Source organism: Podarcis melisellensis (assembly GCF_964234715.1).
Source record: "Podarcis melisellensis genome assembly, chromosome: 5".
Lineage (NCBI taxonomy): Eukaryota > Metazoa > Chordata > Lepidosauria > Squamata > Lacertidae > Podarcis > Podarcis melisellensis.
This window is the reverse complement of record NC_138537.1, coordinates 64,037,303-64,049,735: the sequence shown is the minus strand read 5'-3', so window position 1 is coordinate 64,049,735 and position 12,433 is coordinate 64,037,303. Positions and strand designations below refer to the sequence as shown.

At 43.1% G+C, this 12,433-nt stretch overlaps 1 protein-coding gene across 3 annotated transcripts in view; it reads right to left on the bottom strand.

The window, feature by feature from the left end:
• PANK1 (pantothenate kinase 1) overlaps nt 1-12,433 on the bottom strand; it is a 31,115-nt gene that overhangs the window by 4,725 nt on the left and 13,957 nt on the right. For 2 of the 3 annotated variants that reach the window (XM_081912984.1, XM_081912985.1), the window contains exons 2-5: nt 9,463-9,815; nt 5,779-6,032; nt 4,422-4,598; nt 2,971-3,094 (exon numbers count right to left, since the gene is read on the bottom strand). In XM_081912984.1, coding sequence (XP_081769110.1) covers nt 2,971-3,094; nt 4,422-4,598; nt 5,779-6,032; nt 9,463-9,815 — 908 coding nt within the window. Of the gene's footprint in view, nt 1-2,970; nt 3,108-4,421; nt 4,599-5,778; nt 6,033-9,462; nt 9,816-12,433 lie in introns of all 3 variants that reach the window. The other variant, XR_014168706.1, reaches the window with a different exon arrangement.

Here is a 12,433-nt window from a genome sequence, read left to right as displayed (position 1 = left end):
GAACAAACTAAGGAAGAAAACAGCAAGGGAGAGACACTCTGGGCTCCAATCCTATACACACACCCATCAGTATTTAGCATGACTGATCTGCTTTGGAAAGAACAGGACAGCAAAAATTGTTCATGTTCACACTACTTAGGGCGGTCAAGGTGCTATCCCAATAGTGCAGTTTCAAGCCCAAACTGACAGTCCAATTAACACCCTTGGGGGCTTGGGTGACTAAATAAGCACCAGCCTCTTCTTATGAATCACTGCAAGTTATTTTTTGCTTGGAAATCTTTCAGGTGTTAATGTGATAAGGACTGGTGTTAATCAAGCACATCTGAAGTCTGCCTCCCCTGACAACTCAGTGCTTTTCCGACATTCCAGTCAGTAAAATCAGAAAATACTTAAGTTTGGCATTTGTATGGTGCTTTTTTGAACTTCTCTTTGAAACCTCCACAGAACATTTTTATCTTTACGAGTACCCTGTTAAGTGGGCTGGTGCTGCTTCCATCCCCAAATCTGAAGCTAAGTGATGGCCATTTAGGGCCACCCATCTTGATTTGAGTGAAACCTTTCCTGGGACACTGTCCATGCCCTTTACTACTTAAGCTTCTAGAAATGTTTTTTAAAACAAACAAACAAAAATCCTAAATGTTTATAGAAACATGGAGGCTTCATTTTTATGATGACTTAGGGATAAACACAATGTACTTAGCTAGCTGTCTTACTGTGTAAAAATGTACATGGCTCAACCATGAGCTTAAGAAAAAATGGGGAGCTTAGGGAGGAAAGAACCATTTGCTACTTGCATTCCACCTAACAGAGGCACAGAAGTTTGGCTTTGTATTAGGCAAGCTTCCCATGTTCAATTCTCTGTTAAGGTAGCAATAATGGTTTGGAAGAACATACAAAATGAGCCATAGATTCACAAACTCCAGTCCTTTGCAAAAATGTTGCTGGGTTCAGAAGACCACTGGGATGCAGGTGCAAGCACAGAACCCTAAAATCCATTTTTTTCTCTGTCAAATATAATTCATTAACTCATTCCTTTATTTGTATGCCGCTTTTCCGCACACATATCATGCTCAAAGTGGCTTACAACAAAGCAACAGGGATGCATTTCAAACATCACACAAAAACTGTTTCATAATAACATAGCAAAACAATAACATAGCAACAATTTCATACCGTAGCAAAATAATAGCAATTTCATAGTAACAGTTTATCTGAATCTGTACAATCCCATCTATTCATACTCGTATCGTCTCACAAGTTCCTTCGTGATATTCCTGCTTTCACAACGAAATCACCATCATCCTCTTTCAAAAACAAGTATGTCAGTCTACAAGTGGTGATCAGTCTCTTCATTTTAAATGTACCCTGTGTTACTCACTGCAGCTAACTCTCTATGCTTTGATAGCCCTGTACAATGCTGCTTGAACTCCATGCCACAAGGCAACACTGTAAAGAAGCTGAAAGCAAAGAGAAAGACTACTTGTTTCCCCGAGAAGCTTCTAAGAATACTTCGATATGAAAGGTTTCTTATCATTCAGGAATATTGAAAGACGTTCTCAGTCGCCAACACTGAAGCAATTAACAAATTGATTCGTATGTACTGGATTTGCTGGGTTATATAGTAGACTTCTGCAACTCCACCAAATGCCCCAAAGTTATGGCAGACATGTGGCTGTTGTCAAAACAGTGAACCTGTGTCTTTTCCTTCTCTCTCTCTCTCTCCCTTACTGCGAGAAGAGAAGCTACAGGGCACCAGGCAGAGGACCTTCTCAGTAGAGGCACCCGTCCTGTGGAACGCCCTCCCATCAGATGTCAAGGAGATAAGTAACTATACAACCTTTAGAAGATATCTGAAGGCAGCCCTGTATTGGGAAGTTTTATTGTTTAATGTTTTGTTGTGTTTTTGTATATGCTGGAAGCAGCCCAGAATGGCTGGGGCAACCCAGTCAGATGGGGGGGGGGTATAAATAATAAAATTTTTATTTTTATTTTTATGTGCAACGGAGTATTCCATTGTTGTTGAGTTTACCTGCCTCAACAAGTGACGCACCCATTAAATGAACATGAGGTAAAATATGGAGCTTACATTGAATGTTAACTATAGATAGATAAGACTGTCTCTGCCCGCAGACTCATAAGTCTACTATAAACAACACAAAAGGGGGGAAAAATGGGTAGAGAACAAGAGCAGCTGCTGCTTCAATGGCTGAAAGATGCCCTTGGCAAGAGGTATTGGCTTCACAACTACAGGTGCTGACATGCCGAAAGCCACCACTGAGTGTCACTGCTGAACAGTGATGCTCTTCCTAGCTCTGCACTGCACTGGTGCCAACTTGCAGGTGTCAAGTTAACAAACGCACACCTTCAAAGGTGCCATGCCATAGTCAACATCACTATCAAACCAGGTTCCATCAGGCATATGAATATGACTGGAAGCTCTTGTGGGTTGACCTTAAAAAGAATGCAGAGGTGTTTTTGGACGCTACAGGATTCTCCAGACGGTAGCCCAAAATAATAATAATCCAGAATGCTTGAATGAATGAGAACCAATTCGACAGCAAGCATTCAGAAAGTATTTCACACAAAGGACCTATCAGCGTACAAAGTAGTATTCACTACTAGCCTCATTCAGCACCACATCAGTTCACACGGTTACACTGTTAATATTGGTGGTCTAAGAGGACAAAGCTGAGAAGCAGGCTTTGCACAGAAGTGGGACTCCATTGTTGGTGCTCAACTATAAGAATACGCCAGGAGACGTCAAGCACTGTGTATGAATGAAGAGGCACTGTGATTCTGTTCATTTTAGCTATTGAAAAGAAAACTCTGTGGATCGTTCTGTCAAAGATTCACATGAGAGCATGGTGTGCACTGCAAAAAAATATTCTTCGGTATTTAACTAATGGAAAACCAGAGATCAAAGTAGCACAACAGCAGCTTTCCAAAGCTTGCTAATCAGCATGTTCTTACCTCATTCAGAGCACACATCCGAGCGATGGAGCCGATGTTATTGGTGATGGTAACTAAGGTCGCTCTTGCTAGGTCCTCTTTACTGATGGAATCTCGCTTTTCTTTGCTCATCATGTTGCCGAAGCTGTGTGATAATACTAGAGGATATGATCTTTCTTACATTTTTCAGAAAGGTCAAGGTATCTAAAAATTACATTTTTCAGTAGTTTGCCCGGGACAAACAGGCGTCATCATTGCAGGATGCTAGACACGCACACAGACACAGAGGCCAACTTTGACAGGTAAGCAGACAACTTTACATCATATAGCTGGCATGGGTTGTCCTGCTCACCTGATAACGTCACTTGTGCAGCGCTTCCCAATTGCCTGACAGTCAGCTGGTTGTCAGGTAATTGGGAACCATGGTGCAAGGGCCTCTGACAGTCCTACGCTCAGCAAACGGCTGACAAAGGTTTCTGCAGGGATCAGTGCGCGAGTGCATTCCACATGGAGAACTCAAGTCACACGGCCAATTCAGTAGGGCTGAACTCCTTGCCTCTCAGCTGACAGATGGTAAGTTCAACCCTGTTTTCTGCAGTGATCCACTGCATGATCAATTTCCCCATGGGGAACAGTCAAGCAGCCAATCCAACCGCCTCTCTACCTGTGCCACACCTGTCATCACACATGGGGGCAGGTGGGCAGGTGGAAGTTTGCCACCCCTGCTTTAAAGGCTATTAATTTTGGTATGAAATACACAGAGAAGCTGTTGGATACTGAGGAAGGGAAAAATTCCTTTCAAGGCAAGATTAATGTACAAGCAACACATCCTGAAAGCAAAGCGATATGATACAAGTGAGCTAAAATTAATCAAACTAGGGTCCTAAGCAGTACACATAATTAATTATACCCACATAAGCATTACACATGGAGGCCCAGCTATAATTTTAAATACAAACACAGGCAACCAAAGTTTATTTTCAGGAAAACTGTTTTGGGAGGGTCCAATTTGATGCAGAACGCACGCAAAACCTTTTCCATTAACCTCTTATCCACTCCAAATTAACCCCCAGTGATCTGCCCCTCCCCCCCACCCTCGTGGTATTTCAAATGTGCAGGAAAAAAGCTTAGCAGGGACAATTTGAAAGAGAAAAGCAACAGGTAAGGAAATGGTTACGCAAAGCACACACTCCTAACTGTCCCTCCTGAAGCAGCTTTTCCTGAAGAACAAAATAGCTACCTACTCAGGTTTGGTTGCATGCAACATGTTGTTAGGCTCTCAATATCTAAATCCAGATTTCCTAAACTTGGCTCTCCAGCTGTTTTTGGACTACAACTCCCATTATCCCTAGCTAGCAGAACCAGTGGTCAGGTATGATGGGAGTTGCAGTCCCAAAAACAGCTGGAGAGCCAAATTTGGGAAAGCCTGATCTAAGTAACCTCTCATTTATATGTGACCAGCTGATATTTACCTTGATGCTACGGCAGATCCCTGTAGACCAAACCGTTCATAGTCTCCTCCATAAATATCCTTCACCAGCTTATCAACATTGGTGCTGTCCCCTTTAGCTGCCATTTCCAGAGCTTCTTCAAAAGTCTCACAGCCAGTCAGCAAACAACACAGGCCTAGGAATGTACCACCACCGAGACTAGGAGGAAGAGAAGACTCATTTCAGCCAACTTGCAGATTTTCCTGTTTTGTTTTATGCTGATTTTGCTGTATGTGCTATTTGTTTATTGTTGCAAGTCACTCTGAGTTACTTTTGTTTGGGTTTTTTTCAAAGCAACTAACAACTTTAATAAATAATAATTGTTAGTAGCAACCGTCTGGATTCCTAAATAGCCTGTTCTCTGGGCAAGCTTCAAATTCCTTTCTTCAAGAAAGCCCTCAAATTGAAACTTCGCTATGATGCACTGGTTAAAGAGTGGTGGAGGAACTGCATCTTGATAGCTTCAGGTATGATGCATCTGGTTGTAATCTGAAGACTATGGTCTGTTCAAACGTAATCAGACATGGCTCCTCTGGTCAGAGCAGGAGTAACAAGTCATAAATCCTTGGTTTGTCACTATGTCGAAATCTGGGATTGTGTCTCCCACCGGCCCCCCAAAAACATGATCAGAAAGCCAACAAGAAGTCACAGCTTCATGTTGGCAAGCAACAGTGATTTCAGGAGAAAAAAACCACAATGACAAGCCGTGTTTCACAGCTTACTGCTAGTACCAGGGGAGGAGTGAAGCAGGAAGGATCAAGCAGTTGCCACCAGCATCCTGTTCAAATCCTGATAAGCCATTGACCATGCCTTATCGTTCTGTGTGAATCAATCTATTGTCAGACTTGCAGGAAGGAAGATAGGAGCAGTACCTGATTTCTAGAAGAAAATGCCTGTGTAGACACCCTGTTAGAAGATAATACTTTTCAAGAATCTGATTTTCAAGCTAAGCTAAAGCAATAAATTGCTGATATCACACCTGCAAAAAGTTGCAGATCTCTTAAGAACATTCTGCTCAAACATGTTGGCTAACAGTCCTGTGGAATTAAGTGGGGAAGTCTGCTTTGGTCTCAGATCCATACAGTGTGGTTCAGTAGCTCTGGGGAAGAAGGTGGGTTCAAATCACAGGCTGCGCCACGGTGTCCCTTAGCTCTGAAGCCTCAGCTCAGGGGCATTTTATTTATTTTTCTGCCTCACATATGCTTGAGGAGGTTTAGATAGCATTAACCTGACTTCAGGAGGCCCTCTGTAAAAATAATAAAACAATTCAGAACCTCCAATCTAGACAGGTTGGTATTTTATTTTAGCAAGAGCTGTTTCCTGCAGATAGTATATTCACCTGGTCCCCGTAACTCTCTTATAGTTGTCCTTGGAATACACAGCTAAGATGCTGACCCCGGAGCCTATGTTAACCAGCAACATAGGAAAAGGATTATCAAGGCAGTAAGGCTTTTTCTGACACCGTTCAGGATCTGCGGGGTTTTCAAAATAATAGCACTCCGGGTGGCCGTTGAAACCGACAGAATCCACATACAGCAGGCCCTGGATCAAGCAGTCCAACTCATCTAGTTTATGAAGCTGGAGGTCAGCAATCTGGAAGAGAAGTTAATAAATGAACACTCGTTGATACAGTGTTAAGAAACCTAATGGAAGAGTCAAAAGGCCCTGCTGAAGTACTTTGTACTGTTTGAGTTGCACAACAGGTCATCACTAAAGTAATTAAGAAGTATTTGCACAGGAAGTTCATAATCAAGCAAGCAGGTTGGCCATCAGCATGAAAACAAGCACATCACAAGGTCAAGCCATGTTGTGCATTTCGAGGTGTGGGGGTTGTTGTTTTTCGCTCCTTGAAGACACTGCAATACAGACCATAGTTGCTGGGTTTTTTAAAGGAAATCTTAAGTGGTTCTACCCATCCCACTTTCACCTGAAATCAAATAGGTTTTTAATATTGTCCCCAAAGCCTACACAACCTGTTTTCCAAGAGATGAGTCAAACAAAATGCTTTTGTAACTTATGAGAAGAAATATTGCCCTCAAACATTTTCATTTCCCATAACAATGTATGTTGCCAGCTTTAAAGTGCAATTATAAAGCCAGAATCCAGCTATGCAGCAAAGTCCAGCCTAACAGCAACTTTAAAACAAACGTGACCTTTCAAATTTGAGGGACAGGCAACATGGCCTTTGTCCACTGCCTCACAGAAAAAATGGCCTTCTCTCTAGTGCAGAGGTTTTCGAACCGTGTGCCATATAGCTGCCAGCTGTATAGGCAAACGGTGACATAACTGGGTTTCTGAGGCTTGCAGCATGTCCCCCCCCCCCCCAGAGGAACTGCAGAAAGAATGCAGTTGGTCAAGGAAGCCGTGTGAAAACCTCTGCTCCAGTGTGAATACCAACAGCCTGGGGATATGCTCTCCCCCTTGCACACCTCTGGTGCTGATCCCCACTTACTTTACTCAGGTACCAAATCTGCAGCCGTGAGATGCACACAGCGAAGAGCAAATACTCCACTGAATTACACACCCTGGGTTTGAGCTCCCTGGCCAACGGTTGCCAATCCCTCAGGTTGAACAAAATTTGTGCAGTTGAATATAAAACACCACACAAAAGTCGAGCCTAATTAAAAATCCACCTTTGCACTGAAGTTCCCATTAGTCATTATAGTTGTGGGTGGTAGGGAAAGAGGACTAGTTTTTACCATGAAAACAAAAACACACACACACACACACATACCAAGAACTGGTCTGTTTTCTTAGTCAACCCTCTACAACCACACAGGCAATATAATTGAGTTTTGCATAATGAATGAAGGGTGTATAACTGAAACTGTAGTCCATCACAGGACTGGAAATATCAGCTGCTTCTGTTACAGTGTTGAAACAGCTCTGTTACCATCCCTTCCCTGGAGGGATCCATTCGTTAGTGAAACGTACAATCTGAAACCCATAGCTGTGGAACATCAGTTGTTTGCGTATAATGCATGCTCTGAAAATTGTGTTGGGTGGGGGTTTTAACTGACATTTCAAAAGTCGGCAGAGAATAATCGTTCCCACCTCTCTTCTAGAATTAAGGTGCCATAAGGTGAAAAACAAAAGAACGTGTGTGCATGTGTTACATAATCCTCAGCGGCATGCTCACCCACAGAAAGCAATACAGAAAGAGTATCATCTTACTTACCTTGCCTCACCCATTGCCTCAGGACAGCAGCAAACACCGTAAACATTCTGAGAATTGTAAGTTGACACAGACCTGCCTGAATTCTTAGTGGAATCTGTTCAGGGGTTGTGTGATTTTGAAAAACAAATGCTTCTCTTGTACTTTTAAACAAGAAAAGCAGGCCAAGGAAGTACCGTATTTTTCGCTCTATAGGACACACTTTTTCCCCTCCAAAAATTAAGGGGAAATGTGTATGCGTCCTATGGAGCGAATGCAGGCTCCTTGGCTTCAGCAATAGCAACGCGAAGCCTCCAAAGTGCAGAGGGAGCGCTCCCTCCGCGCTCCAGAGGCTTCGCGTTGCTTTCGCTGAAGCCTGGAGAGCGAGAGGGGTCGGTGCACACCGACCCCTCTCGCTCTCCAGGCTTCAGGGATAGCCGCCTGAAGCCTTTGGAGCACAGCGGGAACTCGTGCTGCGCTCCGAAGGCTTTGGGTTCCTTTTGCTGAAGCCGGGAGAGCAATACTCTCCTGGCTTCAGCAGAGAGGGAGAGCTGTGCAGCACCCCTTCAGCAAAGTGGGAGGAGAAATGGAAGGGGCTCCATTTCTCCTGCCACTTCACTGAAGGGGCGAGGAGCAGAGAGGGGGAGAATTTTTTTTTTCTTGTTCACCCCCTCTAAAACAGGGTGCGTCCTATGGTCGGGTGTGTCCTATAGAGCGAAAAATACGGTAATTACTGTGCCTATGGGAGCAGCTGGTATCGCTCAAAAGAAAAATTACATTGGGGGTTTGGGCATCTTTTTAGAGGACTTCCTGACTTCAGGCAAAGTTTTGGAAGCAGCCAGAAAAGAAAGTTCTGCAAAATTTATGGATCTGCAACTCCAGTTAATCTTCAGAAAATACCAGAGCTCCCAATGCAAGATCTCCATACAGCTATTTAAATCAGAAACTTTTTTTTTTAGTCAACCTGCAGTCCAGCAGTGTTTTCTGTCTCTCTTTTAAATTAAAAGCCATGCCTACAGTTCTACAACTACAGCTCACCTGAGCAGGGACCCATGTTTGGAGGAAAAGAGAGCAGTAGCACCATCAGTTATGTATGGTTTCTTGAAGTGATTCAGAAAACCAGTTCACTGAGCTCTCTCTTAACCACTCACTCAAGCAGCCAGTTTTCCTTAAAAAGCATGGATGTGTAATCCTATAATTCAGTGGTAACCTATCAGCCCTGCCCTCACATCCTTTACATACATACAGCAACCACATATTGAGGAATACCTGCAAAATGCATTCAGTTACTCCCCATAATCTGATTGTGTACAAAGATGCAGATAGCAGCACACTATAGCCATTTCCCCGATCATAAGGTAGCTATACAACTTCCATGCCCACAAAAACACCAACAAGGAACGGTCAACCTGACCCAATGGAACACCAATGCCTGCTAACAAAAAACCAGGAACTTGATTTGTTGACAGACTCCGTCTACAATGCACAGTTTGAGGCTGTGTGGCATGCTGAGTCGAAGCTGTGCTTTCCTGCATTTAGGCTTAAAACTGATAAAAATAATAGATATAAGGAGAAAATTCTGAGCGTGATGTATGTGTTAACACGGCATAACAAATATTGCCACCCCTGTGCCTCCTTTCTCTCTCTCCCCCAGAGACACAGACAGTAGTTAGCACTTGTAGTTAATTCTCCTCAGTTAGCACTTATTGGAGCTTAAAGGCAGGTTTGCTGGCTTGGAGTGACAAAAATAAACAATGACGTCCTAAGGTCTGACTGACACAAACACACCCCCTGTATTTGATCTGGCAGCACCAGGAAAGGGGTAGGAAAGAGCTCCTTCAACCAAGACATTGTGCAAACAAAACATACCGTTCGAAAGTCTTCTTCAAACTTGTAAGCTCCGCCTCCCGTGGCACAAAGCGTGGTGTGCAAGCTTGAGAAGTTCTTTTCACTACCCATCTGTATGAACCTGTGCATAGCACAGCTTGGAAAACGGATGAAATGAAGGTTCCCTTTCCGCCCACACATAGTCAAGTTTTTCAGTTCGAGGTGGACATCTCGAATCCCAGTTTTACCGTAGGCTGTATTGGAAGTCAAGTACTTCCTGATGCTTTTCAGGTTTTCCACCTCCTCCTGTTCCTCTTCAGCGGTAATGTCCTTTGGTTCAAAGTAGACCAGTTTCACAAGCGTCCCACCAATATCCATGCCAAACCAGGGGAACGCTGGAGAAGGGGCAGGAATAGAAGGGAGACAAAAAGAAGAATTACCATGTGAGCATTCTTAAAGTATTTCTAAAGGTGGGACGTTAAGGGTAACAAAGCCATTAAGCTTAGAAACGTGGCGCTGATTGGAAAGTGATATTCATGCCCATGTATCTGAAAGCTTTTGTTTGTGTGTTTTAAGTGTAGTTTCAGGTCGCCTAGGATGCCGTTTCAGAAGGGGGTGGGGGCAAAGGAATTCCAGCAGGGCAAGAGTCCCATGGAAAGTTTAAAGGTCCTCTCTTGGATATAACTCAATAATAAGCAGCAAAGCACAAATCATATTTTGGTTACTTATTTAGTACCTCTTCAAAACAACCGTATCAAGACAGTTAAAATCGTAATTCTCTCTCTCTCTCTGAGCCTGATATGCATATTTAGCATGCAAAAATCACTGAATTGCTTATTACCATGGTAGTTCAGAATTTAGAACCAGTAAGCTCAGTCACAAATATGCATTCTCCTAACCCCTAACCTCAACCCCCAGTTGGCTGCAAAAACAACCACCACCACCACTTTTCCAAGAGTTGAATCAGCAAGTTCTGAATATTTTCTCCCATTGTTTATTTTACTCTATCATCTCTGCCCAGCTTCATTAAAATTTAGACTGTAAGCAACTTAGGACAGAGACTTGTACTTTTTAAATTAATGTTACCCTGTTGTGCCAGGCACATTCACAGTACTAAGCATACAGGTATTTCCTGACATAGATGGAAAACAGAGCAGTGAAAAGCAATCACCTCCCAGCCCTATTTCCCATAGCAACTTCCGTCTTAATGATAACCTGCACAGGTTTCTACAATGCTGGGGCGGATGGAGGCAAAGCAGCAGGAATACTTTGTGCTAGGAAGAAAGAGCAAGCAGATATCTATGTTCTAGGATGCAGCCCACTCACTATTCTACTTTTAAAAAGCGGCACTGCCAACATCACCCTCACTGCCCATGGAATTGTTTACCCATGCCTATTATTAAGCCTTACGTTCACACTCAAAGGAACAGCGCACAAATGTAGAATTACGTATTTCTTATTACAAACGCCTCCTCAAATCTGGATCTACGCACAGCAGGTATACAGTATGTTATTATGGTTGATTCTTAGAATTACTGAATAGAATGAGCCAGGATAAAAAGGGAAGGGAAGAACACTTCCTGGCCAATCGCTTTCCCTGTCTCCCTCCTTTGGGGAAACAGCGCTCCCAAAATAGTTCCTCTGGTTCTATTTTTGGAACTGACACAAGTGCTACAGGGGGTGTTCGGAACATGCCTGCCCCAACCAGTTGCTCCAAACTGAACAAGGAAACAGATGGAAAACAGCCTCCCGTCAAAGGATAAGATGCCACCAGAAACATACGGGCTGTTTACATAATTTATCCCCTGTGTTACTTATGCATCGTTGTTGAAATAAGCTACATTTATTTATTTGCTACTGGGAAACATTTAAACAGAAAGTCAATTTGAACAATCCATTTTCTGTGTTGAGGCTGCCCCCAAATCACTACAAGCCCATGTTCAAGTTCCACACATCAATTATATTAAGGGCTACAATCCTGGGAGTACATCCTACTGAATTCAGTGGGATTTACTTTGAAGCAGTGTTCGAAGTTCCCATTTTTCTAGGCGCATTTTGCAAAAGGGAATTTCTTTAGCACGATCAGCTTCTGAATTCCGGGCACAGTACTGAGCCCTAGGATTTCAGTTTAAAACTGCAGTGGAAGGAAAGGAGGACCTCCCCACTTCCCCACTTCCAGCCACTCTCTGAAGACTGGAGAAGAGACCCTCTTAAGAATATCAAGGGGGTGGTCAGAGGAAGGACTACTAGACCATGTGAAAAATGAACATAATATTTTAGCTGCAGTTCATTCATTTTCAGCTTTGTATTCTTGTTATAAGAAAAGTGTGCCTAGACACTGTTACACTCATAACCATGCTTAAGGTGCCGTTTAGATCCTAGCTTTCATATCTCAGTTTCTAACACTGCTTTGAAGTACACATGCCTAGGATTCTATTTCAATGAGATTGACTACTGAGTAGGCAGAAGGCCACTCATCTATAGGCTGCACGCAGCATTGCAATGTCATTGTATATTCTGGGAGAGAACTATACTGACGTGCAGATACTACAGGCACCAGATAGGGCGGGGGGGGGGAGCATTAAGAGCCCTTTAAGTGATACTGCTGCTGCAAAGCATGGACTACTGACACAGGGATGTGCTTTCCATGTGGCATACAAGGCTACATTTAACTCAGTCTGGAATAGCAAAGCAGTTGGGGCAACAAGATATTCTTAACTTTCTCTTGTGAGTGAAAAATGCAACTATTCTGCACAAATTTGAAGAAAAGAGCAGAATGTTGTCCCTTCTTCCAGTGACTGGGTTTTTTTGGGGGGGCAGGAGTGGACTAACATTCTCAAGTTTAATTTTTAGCTAGCCATTATGGAGGGCTTAAGAACCAACAGCACTCTCTCTGAAACCTCCAAATGGGCAGGCTAAAAAACCTAAATATATTCAGTTTACACAATTAATTACAAATCAAAGGATGAAGAAATCTCAAAGAGAAACAAACCCAGCTAGTGCTGTAGCCAAG